This window comes from Macaca fascicularis, chromosome 4 (assembly GCF_037993035.2).
Source record: "Macaca fascicularis isolate 582-1 chromosome 4, T2T-MFA8v1.1".
NCBI lineage: Eukaryota > Metazoa > Chordata > Mammalia > Primates > Cercopithecidae > Macaca > Macaca fascicularis.
The window spans coordinates 67,476,079-67,495,020 of record NC_088378.1 but is presented as its reverse complement, the minus strand read 5'-3'; the positions used below and the strand labels follow the sequence as shown (position 1 = coordinate 67,495,020).

The following is an 18,942-nucleotide window of genomic DNA, read 5'->3' as shown; positions in this document are numbered from 1 at the left end:
AGGCAGAGGTTGCAGTGAGCCGAGATTGCACCACTGCACTCCAGCCTGGGAGACAGAGCCAGACCCTGTCTCAAAATAAATAAATACATAAATAAGGCTGCTGTTAGGCAGAATGGATGGGGAAGTGGAGGCAAAGTGCAGAAAAGAACACTGCTAAGGAGGTATCACGTTGTCTAGCTGAGAGACACTGGTGGCTAAACTAGGGTGGAAGTAGGGAGGTAGAAAGAATTGATTGGATTTAGGGTGTACTTTGAGATGGAACTGAAGTGACAGGTGACAGAAAGCACAACATCCAGGAAAATGTCTACATCTATTCACAAAATCTTTGCTGTAATAGTACATTTTTATTATGTTATAAAACATCAGCATTTATTTCCTTATTGCTGATTTGGTTAACTTACTAACTAGACTTATTATTGGGCAATAATACTGACTTTGCCTCTAAGTTTCAAAACATTCCTTCTCTAATACTAAAGTAATAAACCTTCAGAATGGCACAGTAAAATTTCTGTGCAGAACTTTGGGAGAGGCATGAAGAAAAGGAAATAATCCATAATTCCTGGACATAATTTCAGTCAACTACATGTTGCCACCGCACTGCAGAGCAGTGGCAAGAATACAGGTCTTAGAGATAACAACTGACATTCTAGTCCTGGTTCTGCTGCCAACTCACATGGGACTCTGAGCAACTCACTCAGCTCCTCTAAGCTTCATCTTCCAAAGCCATTAAATGGGTTACAGTTGTTCGTTTCTAAGCTTTTCCCAACTCATAATGTTGTGTGTGTAACTTTCATTAGATTATTTTTGAAAACATTAAAGAATTTGTGTCAAAACCAGTGTTAGTGCCGTATTTGGAATGTTAATGTAGCATTCTAAATTCTTTGAAGTCCTGTTTCTGGTAAGATGGAAAACTGGTTGTTAGGATCAATTGAAACTACTACAAATAAAAAATAAATGCAAATATGATTAAAAGTGTAGAGGAACTGACATATATAAAGAATAACCAGGCCAACATATAGGTGTAATCTGGACCGTGGGCATTGCTATGAAGCCCAGGGCTCACCCTAAGAGCTACAACCTCAGGATAAGGGCACGCCAGCTGTAGACTTGTCCCATCTTCTCCTACCCCTATCTGGCTACAAGAAAAGTTGCCTTGACACTGAGGGAGGGGATTTGCAGAATCTCTGAGAAGATATTACCAGAAGCCAGATCTCACACAGATTTGCATCCCAAATTCACAGAACTTGGGTGATCAAGAAAACTTCAGGCTATGAATTTAGTTAAAAAATTACCCAATATGACAGTGTCTCAGGTGACTGGAAAGGCAAAAGAAAACACATCATCTCTGGAGAAAGGTTTCAAAGAAGTCTCAAAAATAATTTTTCAAGGTTGATGAATAACAGTCCAAAATACCCAAGCACACAAGGAAGCAAATGACTAAAGAAAGAATAAGCAATAAAAACACACAACAATAAAACCCCCAAAATATTAAGGTATTTCAATTATTGAACTTAGATTATAAAAACAACTATGATACTATGTATAAAGATATAAAGAACAAGTTTGAAAATATATCTGGGGAATAAAAGATGATTTAAAAAACAGTAAATTTGAAAAAGAAGCAAATTGAATTTTTATAAGTGGGAAATACAGTAACTAAAATTAAGGGGTAAATGGATAGACTTAACAGCATTGTAAACATAGCAAAAGAGAAAATTAATGAGCTTGAAGATATGTCAGAAGAAATTACCCAGAAAGCAGCACAGAAACCAATAGATGAAAACTATGGAAAAGAGGTTAAAAGACACGGAGAATATGAGAAGTTTGAAGCATTAGAGTTTCAGAAGAAAAGAATTTGGAAAATGGAAAGGAGATTATATTTGAAGAGATAATAGCAGAGAATTTTCCAAAACTGATGAAAGATTTCAACACACAGATTCAGGAAGCTCAGCAAATCCTAAATACGATGAATAAAATATAATTCCACATGTCAACACAATGAAGTGAAATTATAAAACACCAAAGACAGAGAGAAAAATCTTAAAATTAGATTAAAAATGCAGATTACTTTTCAAGAAACACCCAAATAAACTAGAAAAGTAGTTGAGTTCTCTACAACAATGAACCCAGAATATAAATATAATATCTTTGGTTTTTTTTTTTTTTTTTTTTAGACAGAGTCTTGCTCTGTCACCCATGCTGGAGTGCAGTGGTGCAATCTTGGCTTACTGCAACTACCGCTTCCTGGGTTCAAGTGCTTCTCCTGCCTCAGTCTCCCAAGTAGCTTGGATTACAGGCAGGCGCCATGCCAAGCGAATTTACATATTCATCATGTTGGCCAGGCTGGTCTTGAATGCCTAATCTCAAGTGATCTGCCCGCGTTGGCCTCCCAAAGTGCTAGGATTACAGGCATGAGCCACCACATCTGGCGAAATATAATATCTTCTATGTTCTTCAAGGGAATAACTGACAATCTAGACTTCTACACCCAGAAAAAAAAAAGTAGTTTTTTTTTTTTCAAAAGTGAAGGTAAAATAAAGATACTTCCAAACAACGAAAACTGAGAGTTTATCATTAGAGGACCTGTATTAGAGGAGCTGCTTTTCATTTTACTTCAGGCAAAATGAAAGAAAGCCAGGTGGAAGGTCTGATATGCAAAAATAAAGACTTTTTTAGAAGTGGTAAATAATTAGGTGAATTTAAATGAAAATGACTATGTAGAACAATAATAATGATGACTGGATGGGCTAAAAAAGAAAAAATTAAAATGTATGGCAACAATAATATATAAGTGTGGGGGGCAGAATATAAATGGAATTAAAGTATACTACGGTCCTTGTATTATTTAGGAAGAAGCAAAAGTATGGTCAACTTTAGACAACTCTAATAAGTAAGCATGCTGTAATTTTTAGAGTAACCGTTCATACAACAGAAAACAGAATGCTTGACTGCCAATGAATGAGAAAGAAAAAATTAAATAATAAAAAGTAACCCAAAAGAAGGCAGAAAAGCCAGGTAAAAGGAATACATAGAATACAAAAAAAAAAAAAAAATCAGTATAGATTTAAGCCCAAATTTATTGGTAATTTTTAAAAATATAAATGGACTAAACATCTAATTAAAAGACAAAGATTGTCATATTAGATGTTATAGGTTGAAATGTGCCCCTCAAAAACATATTGAAATCTCAGCCCTCAGTACCTGTGAATGTGACCTTATTTGAAAATACAGTCTCTGCAGATGGTCGACTTAAGATGAGGTCATAAGTCTGAGTCTTAATCCAATGTGACTTGTATCCTTATACAAAATGGAAATATGGATGGAGAGGCAGACACACACAGATGGAAGATGATGGGAAGACATGGGGAGTAAGCTATCTACAAGCCAAGGAAAGCCTGACACTATCAGAAGCTGGGAGAGAGACATGGAACAGATTCTTCCTTACAGACTCAGAAAGAACCAACACTACCTACACCTTGATCATGAACTTGTAGCTGCCAAAACTCTAAGACAATAAATTTCTGTTGTTTAAGTCACCTAGTTTGTTGCGTTTTGTTACATCAGCCATAGAAAATAAATGCACTCGATTTTTTTTTTTCAAGGTCTCACTCTGTCACTCAAGATATAGCACACTGGCACGATCATGACTTACTTCAGCTTTGAGTTCCTGGGCTCAAGCAATCCTTCCACCTTAGTCTCCCAAGTAGCTGGGACTACAGTTGTGCACCATCATAGTTGGCTAATTTATTTATTTTTTGTAGAGGCAGGGTCGTGCTATGTTGCCCAGGCTTGTCTCAAACTCTTAGGCTCAAGTGATCCTGCTGCCTAGCCTCCCAAAGTGCTGGAATTACAAGCATGAGCCATGATGCCCAGCCTAGATTTTTGCTTTTTCGATTATGTTCCCCTTCCTTTCCTTCCTTTCTGTTATGGACTGAATGTTTGTGTCCCTCCAAAATTCATATGTTGAAGTACTAACTCCCAGTGTGAAGGTATTTAGAGGTGGAGCCTTTGGGAGGTAATTAGGTTTAGATGGGGTCATGAGAGTGGGCTCCATGAAGAGATTCATGTTCTTTTTTTTGTATGTTTTTGAGACAGAGTCTTGCTCTGTCACCCAGGCTGGAGTGCAGTGGCACCATCCCAGCTCACTGCAACCTCCATCTCCCAGGTTTAAGCAATTCTCCTGCCTCAGCCTTCCATGTAGCTTGGATTACAGGCACCTGCCATCATACTAGGCTAATTTTTGTAGTTTTAGTAGAGACAGGGTTTCACCGTGTTGGCTAGGCTAGTCTCAAACTCCTGACCTCAAGTGATCTGCCTGCCTCAGCTTCCAAAGTGCTGGGGCTACAGAGGTGAGCCACCACGCCCAGCCGCATTGCCTGAATTTTTAAAATCAGAATTAGAAAAACAGGATGAAGAGAAAAATAAGCAATGAATGGATGATTCTTATTTTCTGGAAGTTTCTACTGAAACTTCCTGGCCAGGATTAGTGTTCTTAAAAGAAGAGGAAGAGAAGTCAGAGCACTTGCTCTCTCTGCCATGTGAGGACACAGTAAAAAGGCAGCCGTTGCCAAGACAGCCCTCACCAGAACTGAATCCTGCTGCACCTTGATCTTGGACTTTACAGCCTCCAGAACGATGACAAAATTATTTTCTATATTGAAGCCACCCAGGCTATGGTATTTTGGTATGGCAGCCCAAGCTGACTAAGATAACTCCCCACCTCTATTTAAGGAAGACTAACTTTGTCCATGTCCCTGCCCATAGCTTTCCTTGTGGACACATTTCTCCTTGGAACTCACATTCTTTCTTCATACAAAACTCCCTTGGGGTTCTGAGGAGATGCTGCAGGGGAGCAAAGTTAGAAGAAATTGAATAACTCACCATGTTTAACCTCAAACTTTAGTCTAAAAACTTGCCTGCTGGAAATGCAAATTGGTTCCAATAACAAGAATCTTGTGGCCAGTGACCTAATTTCATTCCTAGGAGTCAGCCCGTAACTGGGTCTACTCATACCTTTTTCCTTCTGCACTTGGGGGAGATATTAAACACCCAAGAGATGGAAGGGCTGGTACCGTTTGGCCTTGAGGTCAGCTTTGATCAACTCTGGGATTCTAATTAAATAATCATTGCACTAACACTTTCTTAGGAAAGTAAAATTACCCAAATAGAATAGATTGCCTTCATCACAGTGAAAGCAGAAGGAGATGCTTGGAGGTGGAAGTGGAATAGCCCACCCTTTCTTGTGCCTTTCAGAGACGCAAAAGAGGTGGGATAGGATTCGGATGCTGGGGCTTTCTCCCACCAACTCTTTGTTGGGTTCAGATGCTGGTCTGTATCCAGAGAGGGGCTGAGACTGGTGAGGAGGTGGAGAGGGCTCCTGCTCTGCCTGAGGTGGGAAGGAATGGTTTCATTTCCTCCTCACCGAAGGAACCCAAGAGAGGAGAGAGTGAAGCTAGTATTCCATGGGTACCAGGAGAGAGAAGGAAGAAAAAGAAAAACAAAAAAGTACTATCTGATATGGTTTCACTGTGTCCCCATCCAAATCTCATCTTGAATTGTAGCTCCTATAATTCCCACGTGTTGAGGAGGGACCCAGTGGGAGATAATTGAATCATGGGGCTGATTTTTCCCATATTGTTCTCATGGTAGTGAATAAGTCTCACCAGATCCGATGGTTTTTAAGGGGAAACCCCTTTTGCTTGACTCTCATTCTCTCTTGTCTGCCGCCATGTAAGACATACCTTTCGCCTTCCACCATGACTGTGAGGCCTCCCTGGTCACATGGAACTCTGAGTCCATTAAACCTCTTTTTCTTTATAAATTACCCAGTCTCAGATATCTCTTTATCAGCAGCACGAAAACAGACTAATATACTGTCCTTAAATAAAGAAGAATTCAGAAAAACACCTATCCATGAGAGTCATTTAACGGAAGCTGTCTGCTATGGCCTGCAATCCTAACAATCTTTAGTAGAAACCACACATTTCAAGAACTGCTTGGTGTGACTGGGTTTCTTACAGAAACTGGTGAGGGGGTCAAGTTCTGTGCATCAGTGGCAATGGGATCAAAACCGTCAGCCCAGCTGATGAGAGCGGGGACATGGACCATCCGGGTACCAGCATCCTGAGCCCAGCAGAACTCTGATCAGCCAGGGGCTGGAGCCAGCTTGTACTAGTCCATGAGAGAGGATTGTTACATCTTCAGGAGTATTGCAAGTGGATTGTTAAACACAGCCCTTATTAAAAATTATGAGGCGGAGCTTGCAGCGAGCTGAGATTGCACCATTGCACTCCAGTCTGGGCAACAGAGTGAGACTCTTGTCTCAAAAAAGATTTTAAAAATAAAAATTACAGTATATATACTTACAAGTTAATAAAGTTTGTAGGGAGTCTCTGAACCTGCTCTGGCTCAGGAGGCTGCCCCATTCACAAATCTGTTTTACTTAGTGAAACTAAACAAACAAACAAATAAAACGTTTGTTAAAAACAAAAGTAATAAATACTGACAACTCATCACTTTCTAATTTTACGACTGCATCTGTATTTCCAAGGGTTTGCTGCTGTACATCTTTTCCCAAATCCATATTCAGGGACATCACATTGGTGGCTCAATATTGGCCATGAAGGGAATATTTACACCTTAGAATCTACAAAATGCTGTGAATTAGAGCTGGGCTTATTATTATGTTGATTTATAGACTTTAAAAAGTGATGGAGAAAATTCTAAAAATGCCAATTAAACTTAAAAGCATGTCATGTCTATAGCTGTTACACTGTGAATAGCACAAAAAAACTTAAATTCTTTTTTGTCTTCAAAAACTATTATCCAATCCAGGCACAGTGGCACATGCCTGTAGTCCCAGTTGCTTGGGAGGCTGAGGCAGAAGGACTGCTCGAGGCCAAGAGTTCAAGGTTGGCGGGGTACAGTCCTCACACCTATAATCCTAGCACTTTGGGAGGCCCAAGTGGGCGGATCACCTGAGGTCAGGAGTTCAAGACCAGCCTGGCCAACATGGTGAAACCCTGTCTCTACTAAAAATACAAAAATTAGCCGGGTGTGGTGGTGCACGCCTGTAATCCCAGCTACTCAGGAGGCTGAGGCAGGAGAATTGCTTGAACCTAGGAGGCGGAGGTTGCAGTGAGCCAAGATTGTGCCACTGCACTCCAGCCTGTGTGATAGTGTGAGACTCCGTGTCCAAAAAAAGAAAAAAAAAGGAGTTCAACGTTGCAGTGAGCTATGATCCCGCTCCTGAATAACCACTGCACTCCAGCCTGGGCAACATAGCATAATTAAACCCTATCCAAATGAAAAACAAAACTATTATCGAATTTAGCAAGGAAGTCATTCGCAATCTTGACTAACAAGGAAAACTCTGACATACAGCCTCACTGTTTACGCTCATTTTACTCTTTTAACATGAGTGAAATAACAACTAACATTCATGTCAGAGCTACGCTCAGAGTGCCGGCTGTAAAACATTTACCAGCCTACCACTGCCTCACATCCACCACTGAGCCTCAGCCCTGACCCCTGTTCCAGCCCTGGGTGCATGGGCATTGGGGGGTAGGCAACAGAAGACACAGGAGAGACAGTCCCTACCCTAGGTGCTGCACAATGTTCAACCCAAGGAAATGGCCCCCGCCTTGTGACTGTGTCATAATTTCCCCCACAGACCACAGACAGCAATCCATACCTACCATCAGCAAGAGAGGGGCCCTGGGAAGAGGTACAGGAATGGTATTAGGTAGCCACTCTTCCCATCTGTACCACTAAGCTATCTTTTTTTCTTTTTTTGAGACAGAGTCTCACCCTGTCACCAGGCTGGAGTGCAGTGGTGCGATCTTGGCTCACTGCAACCTCCGACTCCCTGGTTCAAGTGATTCTCCTGCCTCAGCCTCTCCTGATATGAGTAGCTGGAATTACTGACACGTGCCACCATGCCCAGCTAATTTTTGTATTTTTAGTAGAGACAGGGTTTCACCATGTTGTCCAGGATGGTCTCGATCTCCCGACCTCATGATCCACCCACCTCAGCCTCCCAAAGTGCTGAGATTACAGGCATGGGCCACCACGCCTGGCCTATTAAGCTGTCTTTAATGTCTGTAATACAACTCCAAGCAATACAACATCTGGACTGCCACAGAACCAGTGATGCCAGTTCAACAGTTCTAATGAAAACATGTTTAGAAAGAGGCTTTAAACAAATGTTGAGACAAACAAACAAAAACCCTTTCTACTTAAATTTGAATATTCTCTTACTTGAGATTTTTGTGAACTTGACTCTCTTGTTACACAGAGCAAAGAACCCCTACTTTTTCGGAAAAAAAAAATAAGGAAGAGAGAACAAAACAATCCAAAGTACTGAAGGATTACAAAACATTGCATTTACTCATATTAATTAGAAAATTACCTTATCAAGTGAATTTTCCAGTTAACTAAGCCTGTCCTTTAGGTACTCAACAGTAGCTGCTAGCTGTTCCCAAATACCCATTCTCCTTTCTTCCTTTAATAATGGACTTCCTGAATTTTAGCTGATCACTCGGTAACGAGCACTGCATTTTCTAGCTTTCCTTGGAGCTATGGGTGGCCGAGTGACTAACTGCTGGCCTGGGGAATGCAAATTGTAATAGATGTGCGACTTCGAAAGTTGAGCCCTTCAAGGAGACAGGCGTGCCCTCTGCTAGCTCTGTGTTCCCATTCTGTTGTCTAAAACAGTGGGACAGTGGGACCTGGAGCAGCCATATTAGACCAGGAGGTAGAAACTGTGTGTTAACAATGGAAGACCTGGCAGGGCCTGGTGGCTCACACCTGTAACCAGCTCAGCGCTTTGGGAGGCTGAGGCAAGAGGATCTCTTGAGCCTAGGCATTCAAGACCAGTCTGGGGAACTCGGTGAGACTTCTTCTGCACAAAAAAAAAAAAAAAAAAAAAAAAGTAAGGCATGGTGGCGTGCATCTGTATTCCCCACAGCTCAGTTGCTTGACCCGGGAAGGTCGAGGCTATGTGAGCTGTGATAGTGCCACTGCACTCCAGCCTAGGTGACAAGCAACAATACAGGAACAGCCCGGGTCCCCACCCCACGGAGCCATCATACCAGCCTTCCCACACTTTAACATGAGGGAGAAATTAGCTTCTTTTTTCTTTAAAGCCACTATTATTTGGCCCTTGTAACAGCAGCTGAATTTGTATCCCGAATGACACAATTACCCACATTTTAAGTCATTTTGTTGTTAACATTTCAAGGATGATATCCTTTCTAGAACATGCCACACCTTTCTTAACTCATTAAACAGAGCAGACAGAACATTGTTTACTCTTTTTTAACTTGAGAAGCCTAATTGCTGTTCTGAACAATAATACAAGGCGATGGCTGAGGAGTGGAGGGCTGCTGCCTCCTGTGGGCTTGGTTCATTTATGCCTAAGTCTTGCAGTTTTTCTGCAGTTCTTTCCTCTCACTCTCAAACTATCAAGGATCAAATAAGAAATACACATAAAATTCTTCCACCTGGAACCTCAAACGTAAAAGTATTCAATAAATATTTTGTTTGATTATGATTGCTATTAGTATTATTATTACTTTGTATTGGGGACAAACAGCTATTTTTCAAAACTCAGCACTTGTTTCTTCTGCTTAAATAAAAATCCCAACCAGGAAGACACAGAAGATTGAAATCCCACTATTAGAGTCATTATAACCAGCTGCCTCAACAGAATGGAAACTACGATTTGTTCTTAGTGCGGCCCCTCTCTGTTTCTTTAAAAATACCTTGGTGGTCTTTTTGGTCATGAAATGTAAGGAAAATCTACCTATTGATCTTGGGGAGTCTCTGAACTAAGGACCTCAACCAATAGCAGATGTTTCAAATGGAGAGGTAAATGCTCTCTTTGATAATGAACAAGGCTATTTTCATGGTAGTCAGAGTATGGCTCTTTATAGAACATACGATGTTCAGAGGTTTTGCTTTCTTTGACCAGGGCAAGAAGCGGGCAGTAGCACCATAAAATGTGATACTCTTCCAGCTGTGAGCCTGCCCCAGCCATGTGGCTGCAAGCCTGGGGCCAAGAGGGAGATGGCCAGATGGGCCCTGGGAGGGGGCCTGAACTATGAACTCTAGAGCATTGATACCTGACCACCAGTGTAACCCTCCCTTATCTGCCTGCAATTCACTCATGTTATCCTCAAGACTCAGGAAGCAGTTAAGTGTCACAGCCTGTGTTACATGTTCTTGGGTCTTGAAGGGAGGTCTTGGACAAGAGAGAGTTCCCACATGTGCACAGAGGTGATTGACAGAGCAGCTGGGGCAGCACCAGGCAAGAAGTGACAAATGTCAACCAGTATAGACTTGTTACACGGTCAACACAATGAGGCGTCCTCAGAATCTCTTGGAGAAGAGCCTGCCAAAGACTCAGAAACATACTATTTCATTATGATGCTATTATTAACATCAATATATCATTGTAATAATGTTATTGATATGATAAAATTATGTTATGTCTTATTTTATAAGACTGATATTATTGTATTATTTCTCTCTTGTTAGTATATTATCATCTCATTACAAAAGTAATTATTATTCTCCCAGTGTCCAGCTGTGTATAGAGTCTTCTCCCCCAAAATACCTTCCCCTTCAAATCTAAGGCTACTAACTAGCTGTAATTGAGCTTGCAAGAAACATGTTAACAAAAAATGTAAACAAATTCTGATGGAAGGCCTGGAAGCATTTTCTTAGCAATGAAATACAAGATCTTTAAAAGTTAGACCAAGTAATATCTTACTTTGCTTGGTCAGGATTTTTTTTAACAACTTCTGGCTCCCCAACTGTGTCCCAGATAGTTAAAATTGTCAAAGTAGTGGCCATTTGGCAAATGGAGTGAAACTGTACAATTTCTGAGCGGCTCCTTCACAATTAAAGTCCTGTCATTAATGGTAAAATGGGGTGTCCAGGTCTAGGAAATTGTCAAAATAAAACTGGGGAGATTAACAGGTTGCCAATTTTATTTTGCCAACAAAGAACATTTTTTAAAATTACTAAACACTATTAACATACAACATTAATAAAATAAAACATTTTACCGCCAAGATAATAGGAAGCAGATATTTCAGAATAAAGGGTCATCGTTTAAGAGGAATCATTGGAACTTTATGAAGACTTTCAAATGGCTATTGTTTTTCTTATGTCACCACGGATGGGTGGGAACTTCACGCAGACTGCCACCTGGTTTGGAACTATTATTCTAGAACATTAAGCCCATATCTTGGGAAGCTGTCTGGGAGTTGTTGGCCTAAAATTATTTCCATACATTTTCCTAAATATATGGGAAGTGGATTCAAGGAAGAGCGGTGGTCTACTTCCCACAAGAGAAATTCTATGAGGAATCGGGAAGAGACTGCCTGCTTTGGGCAGAGCCCTGTATTATCAGCCAACCAACCCCAAAGATTTCTTCCTGATCTGAGTTGTCTCTGAGTGTCACCAGCACTGGAAACTACCCTTCTGAGCAGACAGGAAAAATTGGGAAATCAGGTTCATTTCATGGAATGAATTTTTAATCCTTCCTGGCCCCGGGAATGCTGAGTCTGTTGGTAATTTTCATTCTTGGGTCACAGGCCCCAGGAGAGTGGGAGAAAGGCCAAATAGGAGAGAGAAGTCTTCAGTATGTTTCTTCGGATCCTGGATTTACTCCCTGGATCTATAAACAGAAAGGCCGCCCTGCTCCAGCCCTCCAGATGCAATTCCCAGAAGCCAGCAACTGCACAGGTAGCTGAGGGGGTGAGACCGGTGCTACGCCGGTTTCAGAGACAGTTCTAAAGCTGGCATGCACATGAAAGAAAGGAGATTCTTGTTGTTAGGAAAACAACCAGTGAGAGAAAACTTTACCTCATGAGATAGCTGAGTAAAAGCTTCTTTTACTAAAACCAATGACCCCAAACTAACTTGGAGGAGCCTTCCTCCCACCTACTGATTTTATTTTCCAGCATTTTATTTCCAGAATTTTATTTTCCAGCATTTGGAAGAACTGTGGAGAACCAAAGGGATAAAGGTTGAATTCATTACCAACTCTTCCAGAAGCTCTTTCTACTGACCTGAAATAATTTCCATATATTTTCCTAAATATATGGGAGTTAATTGCCAATTTGCATTCTGGTTTCAGTATTCAGATCTCAAGATGGAAACATAAGCCTTTATTTCACGAAAAATAGATGAAGGAAAACTTCTGAAGCTCATTTTCTAATGCCCAAAAGGTTTGTGAAGAACAAGTGTAACATTTTTTTCCTCTCTAGTAGCCTATTCAAAAACATCTTAGAGAAGCAGCCCTCCCTTGGGTTTGAGCTGGTTTATGATTGTGGTTACATCAGAGGATTTATTCTCCATCCTAGCCTCTCCAAGTCACTGCTAATTCTTAAAAGGGTCACGGGAATATAGTTTTGCCTGATATGCCTCCTTGTAGCCAAACTTGATGTCAGCACCTTTTAGGCGTGGGAAACTAGGAATTAACACGCTGAATTTTCATTATGACTCTCTGTGTTGAGGTTCTATTTGGGAAGACTTTCCCATGTCCTTTGACACTGGCCTGCTCGCATTATTAATTTAAATGTCTCAGGAACATCATCTGCTCCTGCTAAAATAAATGACAAATGAGTTCTGGAAAGTGGCTTCAAGATTTACCCTAGTAGGAGGAGTCAGGGAAAAGCTCAGTGTCTGAAACACTAATTTAGATGCAAGGTTTAATAATGTGTGTTTAGCGATGACCCTAAAATCTGCTCGCTCACAACTTTCCCCATCTGGTGTAATTTGCTTTCTCCACTTGGAAAAATGCACACGACAGCATGCATTATGTGCCGTGTTGTAACAATGAGACCTCGTCCGTCACATGCTTCACCAAGGGAGGCTTATTTCTCATCCTGTCTCTACCAAGCTCCCAACCTCTAGTGACATTTTGCAGTGCAGGTCTGACCAAGTACCCATGCCCCAGCCCAATACCACTTTGGAGAAGGAGATGATGGAGCCGTACCTTGTACCCGGGTTTCCGCCCTCTTTTCTTTGGGATCTTCACTGCTGGTAAAGAGCCAGCTGAAGCAGAATAAAGGTTATGAACTGCCATCTTCATAGGTGTGGAGTGAAGTGAGGGTCGGCCTCGCTTTCTCCCCGGGATCCTCTGAGACTGCATTTCTGCTGGTGCCAGTCTTACAGAATGAGGTGACAAATCGCTCACAGGCAGAAGAGGTGCTAAGAATTAGTCCAGACACAAAGCAAAACAAAAACAGAAGTGTTTGTTTGGTTTGCAAGGCAAACATGATTCTATTTGGTGATTTTGGCGATACCTACCACTTATTGGAAGGGAAAACCAAATATGAAGGAGCTAGGTACCACTAGATGCATTTACTATGCTGTTGGGCCTCTGTGGGAAGTTAACTGGTGTAATTTTAAGGATGTTGAATTTCCATGGGGCAAGTGAAGTAGGGAAGATACTGGCTAGGCAAAGAAAACAATAGTTTCCCAGCTCCAAACACAGCTGATAATGTCACCAGCAACAAAATGACTTTGTTTGTATCTCAGTTTCCTCAGTTAGTTCAACTTTGAACTATTGTAACAATAATATTAAATAAACAAAGCCACTCTCTCATGTTCACTTGTATCTCTTTGGTTGAGTTATAAATTATCATGACCTCTTTTTCTCTTGAAAGAAATTTAAAAGAAATTTAAATTTATCAAATCAATTGTATGAAAGTTGACGATGTCCCTCTATCAAAATGTGGACAGAGATTTACATACAGATATATTCATTTTAGCATGATTTAGAATTGCAAAATTAAAATGGATGCAACCCAAATAATGAACAATAAGAGAATATGTAATATATCTGCAGAATAAAACAATCAACTAGTTAAAAGTCTTTAATGGCACTTTTTGGATAGCGTGATGTTGAATAAAAAAAGCATCACACATTAAAATGACCTCAACTATGCAAAAAATGTGTATGGTAAAAAAAGTGGAAGGAGACATGCTAAAATGCCACCAAGGCAAGGATGGCAAGACTATGGGTAATTTTTCAACATGCACAATCCTTTGTAAAGATACCCTACATACTACAATAATCTTAGCATGGCACTAAAAATATAAATAATAAGGCCAGACACGCCAAGCACACTGGCTCATGCCTGTAATCCCAGCACTTTGGGAAGCTGAGGCTCGTAGATCACTTGAGCCTAGGAGTTCGAGACTAGCCTGGACAACATAGCGAAACCCCATCTCTACTAAGAATACAAAAATTAGCTGGGCATGGTTGCCCACACCTGTAATCCCAGCTACTTGGGAGGCTGAGGCAGGAGAATTGCTTAAACCAGGGAGGCAGAGGTTGCAGTGAGCTGAGATCGCACCCCTACGTACCAGCCTGGGTGACAGAGCAAGGTTGTCTCAAAAATAAATAAATAAATAAATAAACTTCTTAGGTAGAATTAATTGCCTAAACCTTGAAGCAAGAGGTAGTCGATCAAACTTGACTCAAACAACATAGTGGTCTCATGAGCTCAGGGATCAGACTTCCTGGAATGTTCAGGAATGTGATGAATGAGGCAGAACTTTAGACTTTGATTCAGGGATGATAAAATTCATTTTTAAGGATTAGTGGTACCTTACAGTGGAAATGAGAGGCTTCTGCCCAAAAGCCTGCAGAAGCAGATGGGGAAGATGATGGGCACAGTCCCTACACCCTGGCCTGGGCCTTGTCTACAAGGACAAGATTGCTCTGCTCAGCACAGAAAATATAAAATAGTGGAAGTTCTTAAAAACATGATGGGAAATATTGGGTATCCTTTATAGATTTAAGGTCACTTTGTTAATTTTCTGAATATGAACAGTATTCTATCAATCATCTTGATTGTTCTTTGAAATACCATAGGTAGTAAATAGAATTTTAAAGTATAAATTTATTTATTGAATGCACTGTTAAATAGAAAACAGTGCACTGTTAGACAGATAGACAAGGTGTTTTGGATATGAATTTTTTTTTCTGTTCTTGTGAGTTTAAGAAAAATACTCGATCTCATTGATTCTAAGAAGCATATTTTTCATACATTAACATCTCTGAAATCAGGGTGCACCCTACAGTGTGTCAGAATTCCATAGGGAACATTTATTTTTCTATCTTAGTAGAACATAATATAATGACAGGTGATATAACTAAAGGTATCTTAGAGTCAATCAGTTAGGATGAGGGACTATAAGCTCATTAACATGTAAACAAAAAAATCACCCTACTTCTAGACTTAGTGCCTATACTCCACAGTGCCAATAAATATGCAAAATATTTGTTTTCCAAAAAGAGGCTACTAAAAACATTGAAGAACCACCAAATTTATTGAATAAGATTTTCGCTATGTGAAAGTTGATCTGAGTCTAATTTTGAACTATTCTCATCAAGTTTCTGTGTCTTCCTTATTATCTCTATAGACTTTAAACTCAGGAATTATATTTTCCTAGTTTAGGACATGCTTCTCTACTTTACTACTTTGTCTTTACTGAGGAGTAAAGACAACTTATCCAGTAACATCAATATCCGAAGTCAACAAGAGAAAAATCATGATCAGCTTGGGCGCAGTGGCTCACACCTGTAATCCCAGCACATTGGGAGGCCAAGGTGGGCGGATCGTCTGAGGTCAGGAGTTCGAAACCAGCCTGGCCAACAGGCTGGTAAAATCCAAAAACAAGCTAGGTATGGTGGCATGGACCTGTAGTGCCAGCTATTCGGGAGGGTGATGTTCGAGAACCTCTTGAGCCCGGGAGGCAGAGGTAGCAGTGAGCCGAGATCACACCACTGCACTCTGGCCTGGGAGACAGAGTGAGACCCTATCTCAAAAAAAAAAAGAAAGGAAGAAAGGAAGAAATAAAGGAAGAAAGGAAGAAGAAAAGAGAAGAAAAGGAAAGAAAAAAGAAAGAAAGAGAGAGAGAAAGAAAAGAAAGAAAAAGAAAGAAAGAAAGAAAGAAAGAAAGAAAGAAAGAAAGAAAGAAAGAAAGAAAGAAAGAAAGAAAGAAAGAAAGAAAGAAAGAAAGAAAAAAAGAAAACCCACAATCAGAGAAGGCATCACATCTCTTTTCTCTCTTGTGGAAAAGGTAGTCCTCTTGAAAGATAAATTGACTGCAGTTCTTTCCTGGTGAGTTGTAATGCTCTGAGATGCTTCCTCACAAACTCTCCTGATAAATAGCGTTTGAAGAGTAAAAGAGCGGTAACCAATTAACTAGCCCCAATATCCTAAGAATTTTTATCATTCAAATTAAACTTTTTACAAAAATTCCTCAATAACTCAATTTTTTCTTTGGAAAAAAGTCCTCTTTTAAGCTGGGTTTTCCATTGTTCTGCTTCCCTGTCGCTATTGTGAGGGAAAAACAGGACTTGGGTTGCTTTCTACTTCTTGCCTTCCACAGCAGCACACTCATTCTAGAGAGCATGAAGGAGCTTTCCAGGCAACTACATCTCAGAAATACATTTTACGCTAATGGAGCAACAATGAACCGGGATTGGTGGAATGCTAGGTACCACAGCAACTGGGGAGATATTTGGAGCTAGGAAGTCTTCCCACAGTCTTTTCAATTCAGGAAGATATTCTTCCCTAACTGCTTGTTGCAAGTAAGTACAATTTTAAGGAACAAGTGAGAAGACTCTTAAAAATTGAAGAGGTCATTTTAACCACAGGGGATTCTCTAAAGGTCTCCTTGATATAAATTTGAGGGGTTTAGAGGAAAGCACTTTTAAAGTGGCTTTTCAATAACAGACCCAGACACTTTGGAAAAGATGATAGCCAAAGTGCAGGTACCCCAAAATATCCCTTTCCAAAACTAAGACATGAACAAAAAAAGTAAAAATAACAAAGCTCAATACTGAAAATAAGGAAGAGTCTCAGTCTTGGAATGCAATGGAAATAAGACCAGTGAGATTTTTAAAAGGGAGAACATGGCTGCGGCAGATGAGCAGTGAAAATTTATCATGTTTAAAGAAAAGCTCAAAAGTAATTTCAAAACAAAAATACTCAAAGGTATATTAATAGACTGTCTTCCAGAATGAAGAGGCCCTCTGAGTCTTAAGAAAATTTATTTCAAAAATTGTCTGGGCGGGGTGGCTCACACCTGTAATCCCAGCACTTTGGGAGGCCGAGGTGGGCGGATCACCTGAGGTCAGGAGTTCGAGACCAGCCTGGCCAACGTGGGGAAACCCCATCTCTACCAAAAATACAAAAAATTAGCTGGGCACGGTGGCAGGTGCCTGTAATCCCAACTACTAGGGAGGCTGAGGCAGGTTGCAGTGAGCTAAGATCGTGCCACTGCACTCCAGCCTGGGTGTGACAGAGTGAGGCTCCATCTCAAAAAAAGAAAGAAAAGGAAAAAGAAGAACAAAAATGTATTTAAAATGAATAACAACAAATCAACACTCACAGGAAAACATCTATAAGCATTTAGGCAGGATAAACAGGTCATTTACTGTGGTAAGAATAAACAGGCAAGTTCACTTCAGCACCATCAGCCAGAAGATAATGGAGTCATCGTGGTGGCATTTTTTCCCAGTTATTTATAGTTGTTGACACACTTGCACCCACCACAGGGCCTTTGCATTTGCAGTTCCCTTTGCCTGGAATGCTCTTTCTTCCCCCTCCGGTCCATGCCTCTCCTTCCTCAGTTAACTCAAGGAAGCTTTCTCTGACCCCACTAGGGTTTCCTGAGCTTAGAGTTCCTCAACTGAGACACAAACCCACTGCATGTGCAGTATCCACCAGGGAGCTTGGACAGGGAGAGCCCATGGGAACATGAAGCTTATGTGACTTGCTGTGCCTCTGACCTAGGAGCTATCTGTCTCTGCCATCATCCGTGACACCAGGGCCGGCTAATTTGTTTGCTGTCAGAGAGGGTAAAATCTCTGACCCTTCACAGTTCTTCATATAGATTTCATAAGAAGTAGAAAGATTCCAATGAAAGAAATAATATGTCTTAAAATTTTGCTAATGTCCTTAAATAAGATTTGAATGAATAAGATTATTTTATTTTGGGACAGATGGGTATTTTTAAAATATAATTTTCACCTAAACTATTCTACAAATTAAATGCAATCACATTAAAACTCCAAACTGACTTTAGAAAAAGAAGGGCAAAACAAAGTCCAGTGAGGAAGATTTGCCCTCCTAGTTATTAAAATATAGTATAAAACTCCAACAATGGGCCGGCGCGGTGGCTCAAGCCTGTAATCACAGCACTTCGGGAGGCCAAGACGGGCGGATCACGAGGTCAGGAGATCGAGACCATCCTGGCTAACACGGTGAAACCCCGTTTCTACTAAAAAATATAAAAATCTAGCCGGGGAGGTGGCAGGCGCCTGTAGTCCCAGCTACTCGGGAGGCTAAGGCAGGAGAATGGCGTAAACCTGGGAGGCGGAGCTTGCAGTGAGCTGAGATCTGGCCACTACACCCCAGCCCGGGTGACAGAACGAGACTCTGTCCCAAAACAAAAAAAACAAAAAAAAAAAACCTCCAACAATGGCAGCAGTATGGTATAGGAGTAGCAATTGGGTCAATGGAAAAGTTAGTCCAGAAATTAAATATATATTAAATTTCCATTAAAAAATTTAGGAACATTTCACATCAAGACAGGAAAGCACAATAAATGATTTGTAGACAACTGGCATTTAGAAACAAATAAAATTTTACCTATATTTTAACAAAATCTTTTTAGAAATTTCCAACACTTAAATATACTTAAAAAAAAGAAACATTAAAAAGTACTAAAGACAATATAAGTCAACATCTGTATGTTCTCGAAATGGGGATGAGCTTTCTAAGTACTGGATATTAGAAAACTTGGGAAGCAGAACTAGAAAGACTGATAGACATGACCACGTAAAACTCAAACACTTTCATAAAGCAAATGTAAAATCATAAAAAAGATTGAAAATAAAGCTAAGGA

The 18,942-nt window shown here is 40.4% G+C and overlaps 1 protein-coding gene across 28 annotated transcripts in view; it reads right to left on the bottom strand.

The window, feature by feature from the left end:
• Window positions 1-18,942, bottom strand: part of SCML4 (Scm polycomb group protein like 4) — a 121,693-nt gene that overhangs the window by 56,381 nt on the left and 46,370 nt on the right. For 22 of the 28 annotated variants that reach the window (XM_065543628.2, XM_074037366.1, XM_065543633.2 and 19 more), the window contains exon 2: window positions 13,010-13,224. The exons of the other annotated variants lie outside the window; for them this stretch is intronic. In XM_065543628.2, the coding sequence (XP_065399700.1) occupies window positions 13,010-13,224 (215 nt within the window). The remainder of the gene's footprint in view (window positions 1-13,009; window positions 13,225-18,942) is intronic. 28 annotated transcript variants of the gene reach the window in all.